This window comes from Mastigoproctus giganteus, chromosome 3, assembly GCF_048544385.1.
Source record: "Mastigoproctus giganteus isolate SK-2022 chromosome 3, ASM4854438v1, whole genome shotgun sequence".
In the NCBI taxonomy this organism is placed as follows: Eukaryota; Metazoa; Arthropoda; class Arachnida; order Uropygi; family Thelyphonidae; genus Mastigoproctus; species Mastigoproctus giganteus.
This window is the reverse complement of record NC_143577.1, coordinates 188,018,089-188,032,114: the sequence shown is the minus strand read 5'-3', so window position 1 is coordinate 188,032,114 and position 14,026 is coordinate 188,018,089. Positions and strand designations below refer to the sequence as shown.

The window sequence follows — 14,026 nt, the reverse complement described above, 5'->3', positions numbered from 1 at the left end:
GAAGTGCATCCAGTTGATATAGATGAACAGTGCACTGTTGAGTCAGTTTGGTGTGACATAAGCACTGCGAAAGCAAAAATAAGAGTAGGAGTGTGTTATAGGCCTAATGACTTGAATGAGTACAATGAACAATTCTACAGAGAAATAGAGTGGGCTAGTAAATTGGAATGTCTTATAATGGGGGATTTTAACTTCCCAGATATTGACTGGAACTTGTGGGTTGGGCAATCACACACTAGTCAGACTTTTATGGATTTATTGGATGATTGTTTTCTGCAGGAGCATGTTCAAGAGGCAACCAGAGAAAGTAATACTCTTGATCTGGTTATCAGCAGTGATCATTCATGTATTAGGAATTTGCAGATAAAAGAACCACTAGGTGGCAGTGATCACAGTGTACTGACGTGAAATTTACTTAAAGATTTAATTACCATCAGGGGTAAAGGAAAGGGCTTTTGCTTCCGTAAAGGCAAGTACAGTGGTCTCCGACAGTTTTTAAATTCTGTACAGTGGGATCAACTGATGATGTTATCAACAGTAAATTCTAAGTGGGAAGCATTCAAAGAATTAATCGTGGAAGTTACTAAAAGTTTCATACCTATTAAGAAATATTTTCAAGGTTTAGGCCTAAATGGTTGTCAAATGAACTAATGAGACTCTAAACAGAGAAGAAAAATGCATGGGATGCATATAAATTATCAAGCGACTCAGAAGCCTATGGCAGATATAAGTTAATCTGTAATCAGGTCACAAAGGAGGTTCGGCAGGCGAAGGCAGATTACGAGAAATCCTTGGCAAAAGATGCTAAGAATAACAGCAAGGATTTCTTTACTTATATAAACTCTAAAAGGAAGGGGTTGAATCTGATTGGTCCACTTGACATCGATGGTTCGACTGTTGATGATCCTGCTCAGATAGCAAACAAACTGAATGAGTATTTTGCATCTACATTCACACGTGAGGAATTATTAAGGTTTGAAAATGGCAGAAGGTTATCAAATTGTAGCAAGATACTTAATGATTTTGTAATAACTGAGAGCAAAGTGGAGGAGAAATTGTTGAAGTTAAACATAAGAAAAGCAACTGGGGTGGATGGGATCGATCCTGTTATATTAAAGGAGGCGGCAAAGCAACTACGCAAACCCTTAGCCATAATTATGAGAGCATCCTTGGACTCAGGGGAGGTGCCCACGGACTGGAGATGTGCAAATGTATCCCCAATTCACAAAGGGGGATCGAAGGGTGACACGAGTAATTACAGACCAGTTAGTTTAACTTCTGTTCCGGGTAAAATAATGGAGTCGCTGGTTAAAGATGCATTGCAGGATCATCTAGACAAGACTGCAGCAATAATTCAGACACAGCATGGGTTTGTTAAGGGAAAGTCTTGTCTGACAAATTTGATAGGATATTATGATATGGTTACAAAGGAACTGGATGCAAAAAATAATTTTGATATCATATATTTGGATTTCAGGAAAGCTTTTGACACTGTTGCGCATGGAAGACTATTGTACAAATTGGAGCGGAATGGTATTAAGGGTAAGTTGCTACAATGGATAAAAGGATGGTTAAGTGCGAGAAGACAGAGGGTGGTAATCAATGGGTGCCGCTCTTCTTGGACTAATGTTATTAGTGGAGTCCCACAGGGTTCGGTGTTAGGTCCACTGTTGTTTTGTATATTTATCTATGATATTGATGAAGGTATATCAGGCTTAATGTCGAAGTTTGCATATGATACAAAGGTTGGCAGGGTTGTTAATGACAGTAATGGCAGTGTGCTACTGCAACAGGATCTAGATAATTTGGGCAGATGGGCTAAGAAGTGGCAACTGAAGTTTAACCTTGACAAATGCAAAGTACTGCATATGGGTAGAAGTAACCCCAGAGAAACGTACCAACTGTGTGGTACTACACTTAAGGTGGTAGAAAATGAAAAAGACCTGGGAGTAATTGTGCAGGCAGATATGAAGTTTTCTGAGCAAGGCAGACAGGCTGCCAGGGCAGGTCATGGGGTTTTGTCAATGATATATAGGAATTTTGCTAGCAGGGAAAAGGAGGTGATTATCCCTCTGTATAAGGCAATGGTCAGGCCACGGCTTGAGTACTGCATACAGGTCTGGAGGCCTCATTTTAGGAAGGATGTAGATTTACTTGAGCGTGTACAGAGAAGGGCAACAAGATTGGTGAGGGGAATGAAGGGATCCTCTTACCAAGAGAGGCTTAAGTTCTGCAAATTGCAGCAGCTGGAGACTAGGCACCTGCACGGTGATCTGATTGAGGTATATAGGGCCTTGAATGGGTTGAGCACGCTGAATTCTGATGGGATCCTTCCACTTGTTCAGATTACGAACCTAAGGGGGCATAAATTCAAATTAAGAAAAGACAGATGTAGAACAGATGTGAGGAAATTTGCCTTTAGCCAGCGGGTGGTTAATTGCTGGAACAAACTTCCATCTGTCATTGTGGAAGTTGATAGATTGAATAAATTTAAGGAGGAACTGGACAGGTATTTGGAGGGAATGGTGTGATTTTTTTTTTTTTTTTTTGTTGGCTGATGCTGCATAAGCTCATACATTTGCTTTCTTGCATCACATGCCACTACTACTACTACTACTATTGTTTCAAGGACATCAATCAGTCCATCAATGGCATTAGTGTAGCAAAGTGAACCTTCCATGGCAAAATATGAAGAAAGCTTTGTTATTCACAAAACAGAGATATAACTGTATTATCCTTTTGCTAGCTAATCTTTCAAGTAGGTCCTAAAGCTCTTCTTATACCTTAGATTCAAATCAGGTAAAAGATAGTTTAATTCAGTTTGAATTATAAGATGAGACTTAATTGGATCTGGACATTCAAAGTTCTTCATAAAAATTAGCAGAAAAATTATTTTTACTGAAAATAATCAAGAAATAACAAAAAACTGGGAGATTTCACCCTAAATTGAGAAACTCTGAATCTACTTGGCCCCTTGAATAACTATACTTTCCCCTTAAACTTCTGGTAGGAACAGGAAATGGCAAATTTAGCACATTTAAAACCAAATAGACAGTGTTTTATTATTATTACTATTGAAAAAAATTATTTTTAAGTGATATTATTAACTTGTAGGCTGAAGAAACCTATTGTAAATGGAAACACTCCTCTTGAAGAAGAAGATAAGAGAATTTAATAGCAACATAAATTACTTCATTAAATGGAACACAAAGCTGAATTTCATACGAGTCTGGAAAAAGGAAGATACATAATTATTCACACTGAAATATTAAGTAAAACAAACACATACTAATAGGCCATAGTTATAAAGTGAATTCATTGTGCCAAATGAATTACACAGAACACCAACTTGCCACCACAATATATTAACTTCATATTAGTAATGTTCTTTGATTCTATTTGGGAGTAGTCTGCTAGCCTGTTCTCAGAAAAAAAAAAAAATCTGTTATAGGTACTTGATTCCTGTAAAAATAAAAATATGTAATCATGTCGTCTAAACAACTGAGCTGCTTATCCCAGAAATGTACAGGATAACTAGATGACTGTTGGTGATGATGTTCTTGATGGGCTCTGGAAATTATATATTCTGTTAGATATGTTTTTCTACAATTGTTGGGCAAGAAACCGTGTCTCTATTTTTCTGATGTGATCCAGATCAAGTGAGCTATTATCACAAACATTAAAGGCTCTGAATAATGACATATGCCCTAATAATATCTATACTGTTAGAAAGTGGAGGCAATAAACAGGTTTGTTTATGCCTGCCATGTTGGTGGGTTTTCTGTATGCCAAGTAGAGAATCAACTGGAAGTCTTGTGATTAGGATTTAAGGAACAGGAGTTGTTTGTTTACACCTATTTCCATTTTAAAATAAATTTTCCTGTGGAAACTGTTAGGGTTGTCAAATAAAATGTTCTTGTTTATATTCCAGCTTGACTAAGAGGTCAGTGAAGTTTATAATAAATTATCAGTACAAAAAATAATTTAATCGTATTTAACTGAATTATCTACGTCATGGCCCTGCAAAATGACATGGCAATGTCTTCCACAAGTTTGTATATAAGTTACTGCTCTGTTAATACCAGTTCTCAGTCTTGACTAACATTATCTGGAACAGAATCCAAAAAATATTGCCAACATTAAGGTAACACTGTGGCAAGTTAATATAACAATTCACTTAGCACAATAAAATTCATTTCATAACTATTCACATGGTCAGTTAGTATTCCTGTCTGTTAGTATTTATTAATATTTAAGTTATTGTACATTTAATACAAAAGAATTTAAATCCTTGGGAACATGCTAAAGGATTTAAGTGATGTCTGTCATATTAACAATTGTTATAAACAAAATGAAAATTTAGCACTTCAGAAATTCATAAAACAAAATAACTGCAAATATTTTCAGTGAAAAGAAAAGTAATTGGTAAGAATGGCCTACCAACCAGTCTGAGCTGTAGATTACTGGTTTATAATAACATTCATAATCTTTAAATCTTGATAAGGGGGGGGGGGGGGAACATACACATACCTGTTTACTGCAGACAGTCCAAGCTCCATCTACAAAGAACTTGTAATGATGTTCTCCTACAGACAAATTTACACTAGTGGAAAATATACCATCCCTATATTAAAACAAAATGCATTATAAGATTCATTACCAACTGGTACAACGTAATTAATATATTGCTCCCCTTAAACACTATATATATAGACTTCAATAAGAACTTGGTAAAAAGAAAGTATAGAGATGGTTCTTTTCATTTGTAAAGTGAGAAAGGAATAATAGTACCCCACAGTTATAATAAAGTACAACCAAAATATAATAAGTAGTTTTTAAATAAATGTACCTTTAGTGTAGGGGCCAGAAATTGGTTGTTCATGATGCATAGAAATAAATATATAATTTTGTGGGGGAACGGATGAAAATTGCTCACTATGTTGATATTAATATTTAAAAACATTCACTAAACAGTAAATGCTTTTGGTGAATCATTACCTCAGAAGTGGTGTGTTATCACAAACTTGTACCCTGGTGCAACAATTTTTAACTGACCTTCACTCATTCTCTTTTCCTTTTAGCCTTTCGTAAACTCAGGGCCATAGTATAGCTGCACCACAGGATGATACACCACTATACCTCATTCTAATGTTTCATGTACAGATCATGAAACTCGGGAAGTGAATAATCCAGTAAGTTGCTATTGTTCACAAATAGTAATTAGATAACCCCATGACATCAAATTTATCAATGTAACAATGAAATGCAGGAAATTAAAGAGTGCTAATGACAGCTAAATTTATTTTATTAAAACTAATTAAAGTTTTAATAAAATAAAACACAGATAGTCCTCACACTACTTTGTTTCTGCTATAACACCCCTCTCATATAAATCCTTATCAATCATATGTTGTAGTGTGTTCTAGCTGACTAATAATTATATATCAGTCAGCTAGAACACACTAGCTCTGGTGAACACACTACCTCTGCCTAAGAACAATCTGATAATTTTCAGTTACTTTACTGAATTTGCCTATTTTCCTAAATATAACTGGAAAATGGGCACTGCCAGATAACTGATTGCTGGATTTGGAAGGTTTGACTGTATGACAAAATTTACATATTTTTTAATAAAAAGGTTTTAAAATAAGAATGATAAAATAATCTTTACTGCAATATACAACAGAGGTGGACTGAATCTGAGGAACCATACTTATGCATTAATGAAGTATAGTGTATGCAAGAACATTCTTGCTGTGGGAAAAAAAAATCCCCGTAGCGCTGCAATTCAGTAGAACGGCTTTAAAGTTGTGTATAGAAAATATCTATAAGTGTAATTTAAATAACAGTCACAGAAGCAACACTTCTAGATCATGCTTACGGTCTGTTAACTCCTGGCCCCATTTCTGCAAGTCAAATGCAGTATGACTAACCTATGAAAACTGTTGCCCCCATATGCAACTACACAAAAATTGTCAAAAAGCTGCTTATTTATTACTAGAAAAAATGAAATTACTTCAAAAGTAATAAACAGTGTTCTATATTTAACTACATGTATCGTACGTATTATCTTGTTAAGTCAGTCATTTGCAGTACACAAAAGGCGAAAATATTTCACTCATATCCATTTCCCTTTCAAAAGGTGATGTCAAGTCAAAAAATTTAGTAAGATCAAAAGTTTGCAAATAGGATGTCTGTAAACAGGGAGCACTCTTAATTCAATTGTTAACTTGTATTTCCAGACAGAATTGTCATGTAACGGATTGTACAGGCAGTTCTTGTTTTACGAGTTCCCAGGTTTACAAGTCCCCCCCCCCAAAGAATCAAGTATCAACAAAACCGAAAATATGAACATTAATCGCAAAAAATGAATGTTAAACATTCATAAATACCGCATTCCAAACCACGCACAAAGCTATACAATACAGTGCACCCCGCTTTATGATATTAATCAGTTCCAGAGACACTATTGTATCGTTAAAATATCGTAATGTGAACCCAATAACACATTGTTGTTTGGTAATTCGTTTCAAGATCTCAGAAGTTGAAATTTTTGCTGTATAACTAAGCTATTTATCTCTCTAAAATGTCATTTTTAAAGTCAGGAGCGTAAAATAATGGAGTCACTGGTTAAAGATGCATTGCAGGATCATCTAGACAAGACTGCAGCAATAATTCAGACAGCATGGGTTTGTTAAGGGAAAGTCTTGTCTGACAAATTTGATTGGATACTATGATGTGGTTACAAAGGAACTGGATGCAAAAAATAATTCTAATATCATATACTTGGATTTCAGGAGAAGCTTTTGACATTGTTGCACATGGAAGACTACTGTACAAATTGGAGCAGAAAGGTATTAAGGGTAAGTTGCTACAATGGATAAAAGGATGGCTGAGTGGGAGAAGACATAGGGTGGTAATCAATGGGTGCTGCTCTTAGTGGACTAATGTTATTAGTCGAGTTCCAACGGGGTTTTGTATATTTATCAACGTTGTTTTGTATATTTATCAATGATATACTGATGAAGGTATATCAGGCTTAGTGTCGAAGTTTGCAGGTGATACACAAGTTGGCAGGGTTGTTAATGAGAGTGTGCTACTGCAACAGGATCAAGAAAATTTGGGCAGATGGGCTGAGAAGTGGCAACTGAAGTTTAACATTGACAAATGCAAAGTACTGCATATGGGTAGAAGTAACCATAGAGAAACGTACCAACTGTGTCGTACTACAAAGGAACTGGATGCAAAAAATAATTTTTATATCATATACTTGGATTTCAGGAAATCCTTTTGACATTGTTGAGCATGGAAGGCTACTGTACAAATTGGTGGCAGAAAATGAAAAAGACATGGGAGTAATTGTGCAGTCAGATATGAAGTTTTCTGAGCAATGCAGATAGACTGCCAGGGCAGGTCATCGAGTTTTGTCAATGATATACAGGAATTTTGCTGGAGGGGAAAAGGTGGTGATTGTCCCTCTGTATAAGGCAATGGTCAGGCCACACTTTGAGTATTACGTCCAGGTCTGGAGGCCTCATTTTAGGCAGGATACAGATTTGCTTGAGCGTGCACAGAGAAGGGCAACAAGATTGGTGAGGGGAATAAAAGGATCCTCTTACAAAGAAAGGCTTAAGTTCTGCAAACTGCAGTGGTTGGAAACTAGGCAACTTGCGAGGTGATCTGATTGAGGTGTATAAGGTTGAATGGGTTGAGCATGCTGAATTCTGATGAGATCCTTCCACTTGTTCAGATTATGAACCTAAGGGGGCATAAATTCAAATTGAGGAAAGACAGGTGTAGAATAGATGCACAGAAATTTGCCTTTAGCCAGTGGGTGGTTAATTGCTAGAACAAACTTTCATCTGTTGTGGAAGTTGATAGGTTAAATAAATTTAAGGAGGAACTGGACAAAACATTTAGAGGGAATTGTTGTGTAATTTTTTTTTAATTTTTTTTGGCTGATGCTGCATAAGCTCATAACACTTGCTTTCTTGCATCACATGCCACTACTACTACTACCACCTTAAGGCCATATAAAAGGTCGTGAGCGTGGTTTGTAAACTGTATTAGTTACCAATTCAATTCATTAAAATGTACTACACTTTCATTGTTATCATATGTTCTGTTATAAGAATCAATTGTAACCGCCTTTATGATATTTTTCTAAAGCACATTTCCGGAGGTCACGACCATGAAACAATAAAAACAATTTGCACTTTCCGGTTTATTGGGCTTTTCTGTTACTGAAGCAATTATAAACAGGTAGTGAACTCTATCTTCTTGCATTTGCGAAAATATCGATAGCTAGAATTGTGTGGTTTTTTACGTTATTATGGTGAAAAGTGTTTCCCCTTTACTGAAATCTTCAATCATATAAAAAACATAAAATAAATTTTCAGAATCTTCTCTTCATTCCTTTTTTTTTTTTTTTTTTTTTTTAGCTTCCTAAACTTGTTACTCCACGCAAATCGTGTTAGTTGCAATCTGTGCGTTCCATTAAAAAATGCTTTTGGATGCTGTTGAAATTTATAAAGAAAAGAGAAGATTATCTTGGAAACAAACGCCTCTTGAAGCATTTCTGAAGAAGATGATTCCTTGTGCAACAAACCAACAAGTGCCGAGCCAATAATGAGTGATCAACGAGTATGCATTTAGTCGATGACGATGATGAAGAATAAATATTCTTTGACATTAAGTCGTAAATAATTTCTCTATTATTATAATTTGCTTGATTTTACAGGCTACATTTTCATTTCTTTTGATAAATCAATCATTGTTTAAACAAACTAATTAGGTAACTAATTTCATTGTTGAAAACAACCCCTATTTTTAACCTTATGTCTATGGGAAATAAATTCCCGCTTTACAAGCGCGCGAAAGCTAGGAACAAATTAACTCATAAAGTCAAGAACTACTTGTATATATTCAAACAAACTGCATTTTTAAATGCTGATATTGAAAGCACGTTGAATATGTCTCATTGTGGATGAAATCGGTTTCTGACCTGAAATTAGCATTAGCATTGGTAGAGGTATATGATGCAAGAAAACAAAAATAAGACAAAGTTATAAAACAATTGCTTTTTGAAATGCAGTAAAACCTCAGAAATTCAGTATTTCTGAAGTTTTACTGCAGATAGTCCTCGGAAATACTAATTCACTTTATTCCACCTTGTAGCAAATTTTCTTTGGAAGAATTCTAGTATCCATTTCCATACAGTGGATACAATAGTACAAGTGCAACACAAAAATAATGCTTGTTATTATTAATAATGCACGCAGCCGCCGTACGAGTGGTCAGGTCCGTGGGTACATAAGTACACGTGCCTTCAGTGACCGGGGTTCAAGCCCATGACTGCTAAATACAGTGCTGTTTCTTGTATTCTGTCCATCTTGTGAACTCCTCTGACCGTTTTGGTCATCCTGGAGTATGAACAGAAAATTTATTTATTTATTTGTTCATAACTTTGGAACTTGCTGTAGAGTGAAAGTTCCAACTTGCAGCACCACAGTAAGTTCCTGATGACAGCACATAATTTCCACTGATTATGTGCAATATGCTAAACAAATAGTAACCTTTCTGTATGTTGTTCATTTAGCAGTTACACTGTTTTAAATGGAAGCAGCCTAGATTTGGCCCCAAGCAATTTTTTTTTTGTTCCTAAAGCTTAAAAACATCAGTACAACAGACGACTGATAGAGAACGTAAAGCAGCTATGAGGTGAAGGTTCACTTCTTGCATAAAAGAATTTTATTTGAGTGACAGACAAAATACACTGGCATTTAAATAAAGTGCATCATCTAGGAATTTCACATTTCTAACCCTTTTTGCGATGGTATGTTACATTAATGACTATCATCACAAATAGAAATATAAACAAAAAGATATTTATTAATAGTTAAGGCAAAGTTAAGAAATATTTGACAGGTGCTCTCAAAATATTCCAAAATGAGCATTTGCAACCTTTATACAATAGTTTTGGTAAACACAACAATTATGGCTGAAATGTTGCCATACTTGTCTTCCTCTTGCTCACAATAATTGCCTGAGAGAGCATAAATTCAAATTGAGAAAAGACAGTTGTAGGATAGATGTGCAGACGTTTGCCTTCAGCCAGCATGTGGTTGATTGCTGGAACAAAAACTTTCATCTGTCATTGTAAAAGTTGATAGCTTAAATAGATTCAAGGCAGAACTAGAAAAACATTTGGAGCAAGTGGATGGGTGAAATTAGGTTTTTTTTTTTTTTTTTTTTTGGCTGATGCTATATAAGCTTGTTTCTTGCATCATGTGCCTTTACTAATGCTATCAGAAGCCCTCAATTTGCTACAGTTTATTATTTTAAATGAAAAACTAAATGAAAAGTTCACCAGGTTCAACTAATATTTAGTTGAACCATCTCTGGCCCTGATGACAGCAGCACACCATTGAGGCATTGACAAGATCAATTTCTGAAGATAATCAACTGATAGTTCGTAGTTCCAAACACAAATTATGAAGTTTGCAAAGAGTCTTTGGTTTCTTTCTGGCAACTGCAGATTCCACACGATGCCAACAGTTCTCTAGAGGATTCAGGTCCAGGCTGTTTCCTGGCCAGCCAAGAGTTGTAATGGACCGTTCTTCCAACCATTTTTTCACCTCTAACAAATGTAAACACATTACTGTCAAACCTCTAATACAGAAATGAAGCTAAAGTAACTACAGAAGTGCCTACTTGCACTTTTCGTCCGATGACAAGGAGCAGAGTCGTCCTGAAAGATGCAGTTACTTGGCAGGTTGAAACGGTCTCTAATGGTTGGCAGAAATTTGCCTTCCAAGATAGCCAGGTAGCCATTGGCATTTACAGAATCTTTTATAAACTGCAGGTGACCTACTCTGCGATACAAAATGCACCCCATTATCATTTGGCTAGTAGGGAATTTCACAATAGACAACATACAGTCTGAATGCTATTCTTCACCATGTCTACAGCGAATTGTGTTCTTCCATCAGAGCTATGCAGGTTAAATTTCTTCTCATTCGAGAAAATAACTGACTTCCACTGCTCGCGGGGGCCATTTGACGTGCTCTTTACACCAAATTAATCAGGCCTTTTTCATTTTTTGTGTGAGGAGGCGCTTCTTCTTAGGACGACAGGCTGCAAGTCCGTTTTTAAAGAGGCAGCTTCTGACTGTTACTGCACTTGCTACCACTCCTGTATGTTCGTCCCATTCTCTTTTCAGCTCAGGCAAAGAAGCTTTATGGTTTTTAAGGCATAAGCACTTCAAAACGTGGTCCTGTTTTGGCGTAGAGACTCGTTTGCATCTGGTTCCTTTTTTTTCCTATCAGCAGAACCAGTATTCTTGAGTTTGGAAAGAAATCTACTCAATGTCGACTGATTACAAGACACTCTATAAGCAATATGATGGGAAGAACATCCTTCCTCACGTAAAGCAACAATAGCACTTGCCATCCTGACAAGCAAGGAGTGACTGTAACTCTTGCAGAGCATACTTATATAGCTGAAAGTAACAGCTGATGCGATATTACATTCATCACCTTCGCGTGTCAATCTTATCTGATGCAATCTGCAGGAAATATTGCCATATACAGGTGACCCCCGCTTAACGCTGATCATTCGTTCCGGAAAAACAGAGCGCTAAGTGAATCCGCGCTAAGCGAGCGCCGCTTTCCCATAAGGTAACATATGTATTTATGAGCTGCGGTCAGTGCCATAGGATATTTCCTAATGAATAATAAACAGTAATGAAAAGATGCACAAATGTCGGTCAAAATATTTAATATTCAAATATTTGCACATATAAAATATTCTGCATTGCATACGTATAATTATGTGGTAACTACTTGCGTATCAAAAGTAAAAGTAAATTTAAAATTCCAATTAAAATAATGAATTTAATTTAATTGATGAATTTAATCATGAAAAATGTGTGGATTTTGAGTTGAACTTTGGCCCTCTTCCAAATAAACTAAAAGGGGTATTAATTGTAAATCCCCCGCAGCATTACAACCAACAATAAAGTCAACCGATCCTTCACCGCTTTGAAACCTGGCATGTTTTTTTCTTCTTTCAATATGAAACTTCTTTTAGGCATTCGTTTCCACAAAAGTCCTGCTTCAGCTATGTTAAAAACTTGTTGAGAAGTATAACACATAATACCCCTCTTCAATAATTTTAACAAAAGTTCTTTTTTGAAAGTTTCGGCTCCTTGATCTGCACTTGCGGCTTCTCCCTGGATTTTAAATCTATTCAACCAGCCTTTACCAGTTTTAAATGGTTCCACTTTTTTTTTTTTTTTTTTTTAGGCGAGTTTTCTTCAGATCATCATATTGGCTAATCTCTTTCTCTCTCTTTTTTTAATATTTAACTTAACTGAATTCTGCATTGGAATATTATCTTCAATAAAATTAAAGTCTTTCCATTTCAATCCTAATAGCCGGCCTAGTACTAGTTGCTTGCAGTGGAACAGCTATCTTTCCCGCTGCAAAAATGAATTCTTTATTTTTTTTATAATTGTTCTTACAGTTAAAGTTGCAAGTCCTAAATTATGGCACACATCCGTTTGTCGTTGACCGGAATCGATTCGCTTCAAAACGTCTAATTTACTTTTCAAATTCAGGTCTTTTTCTTACATTTATAGTCTTCGTACTGCGCCCAGACGTTGTCGCTTTTTCATTCCTATCGGTCATTATTAGCTCTTCGAAAATGTAACTGCGTTGGCTGAATTAATTACGATACAATGTTCAAGTAAACTTTCCGTTACGCACGATGTCTAATACTCTACTAAGTGATGACTAGACTACGGATAAATGCATATAACGCAAATATTACAAGCAATATACTTGATCATTTTTTAAAATGTTGATCGTGGAACTACGTAACAAGTCACTGTACTGAAACTAAATTAGCGTGCGAGAAAATTTTACTGAGCGTGGGAAAATTTCTCAAGTCGGCGTGGGAAACGTTTTAATGCTGTTTTGCTATTCATTTTCAAGCTATCAACTCCATCAAATGAAACGATTTCGTTAATATGTCAAAAATGTAATCTGTAAAAGAGCGTTATAGTGATCTGTGACAGCGTTATAGTCAGATACGGGTTATAATATAAGAACAGCGTTATAGCGAATCAGCGTAAAGCGAACCGCGTTATAACGGGGGGCCTGCTGTACTTATTCAGACGACACGACAATTACGATTTTAAGGGGTGATGCATTTTCTTTGAACACCAGTGTACATAATCAAGTTAAGTGGGATACATTACTTAAAAATGGTACAAAGTAAAGACTTTTTCTCCCTCTCATATGAATACAAGCGCTTTTTTTTTTTTTTTTTTTTTTTTTTATTTATCTGTATTCCAAAAGCATTACTTTTCAGTCTAAACCCATAAATATATACCAGTAGCAGTGCTTTTCAGCTACCAACAATAAAGTAGCAGATAACTCTCATGTTGGCAACAATTCTAGGTTTCAAAAATTGAGCAAGTGTCAATCTAATATTTGCTGGATTTATAAGGTTCACCTGTATTTGCTAAATATGCATTTGTAGTGGATTTCTAGGTATGGAGAGTCATTTGAATCTTCCATATTTTTTTTGCTATTTTGTGCTCTTCAACTACTGTACACCTAGCTAAAACTTCCAATCAGTGTTGGACCAAGGTATTTCCACACCCTGGGCAGAATGATTTTTCAGCACCCTTTACTAAAAATATATATTTTTTTGCCTTGTTGTTCATGTTTATTACCTTGTTTAGTCATGAACCATTTCAAATGTATTACTTTTTGACTACTCAGTTCCTGAAGTAGTTCTTCATTGGTGACTGTAATTAGGTCCCACTTGCTGATGACACCTTTTGATGAATTTAAGATTTTGTGGGGAGTAATTGATGCTGACAACCCACCAAATGTTGTTGTTTTTAACAGCTGCTCAGAATGTTTAGAAGTGGCCGTTTCAATCAGGAGGTCTCCAAATTATAGCCCTTTAACCATTTTTGGTGATCCAGCAAATTGATTCCAGACTTTTGTAAATT

At 35.8% G+C, this 14,026-nt stretch overlaps 1 protein-coding gene across 4 annotated transcripts in view; it reads right to left on the bottom strand.

Moving 5' to 3' along the window:
- The window catches only part of LOC150088474 (uncharacterized), a 131,445-nt gene that overhangs the window by 3,894 nt on the left and 113,525 nt on the right, over positions 1-14,026 (bottom strand). For all 4 annotated transcript variants that reach the window (XM_090369534.1, XM_090369536.1, XM_090369535.1 and 1 more), the window contains one exon: positions 4,531-4,624. In XM_090369534.1, coding sequence (XP_090225660.1) covers positions 4,531-4,624 — 94 coding nt within the window. The remainder of the gene's footprint in view (positions 1-4,530; positions 4,625-14,026) is intronic.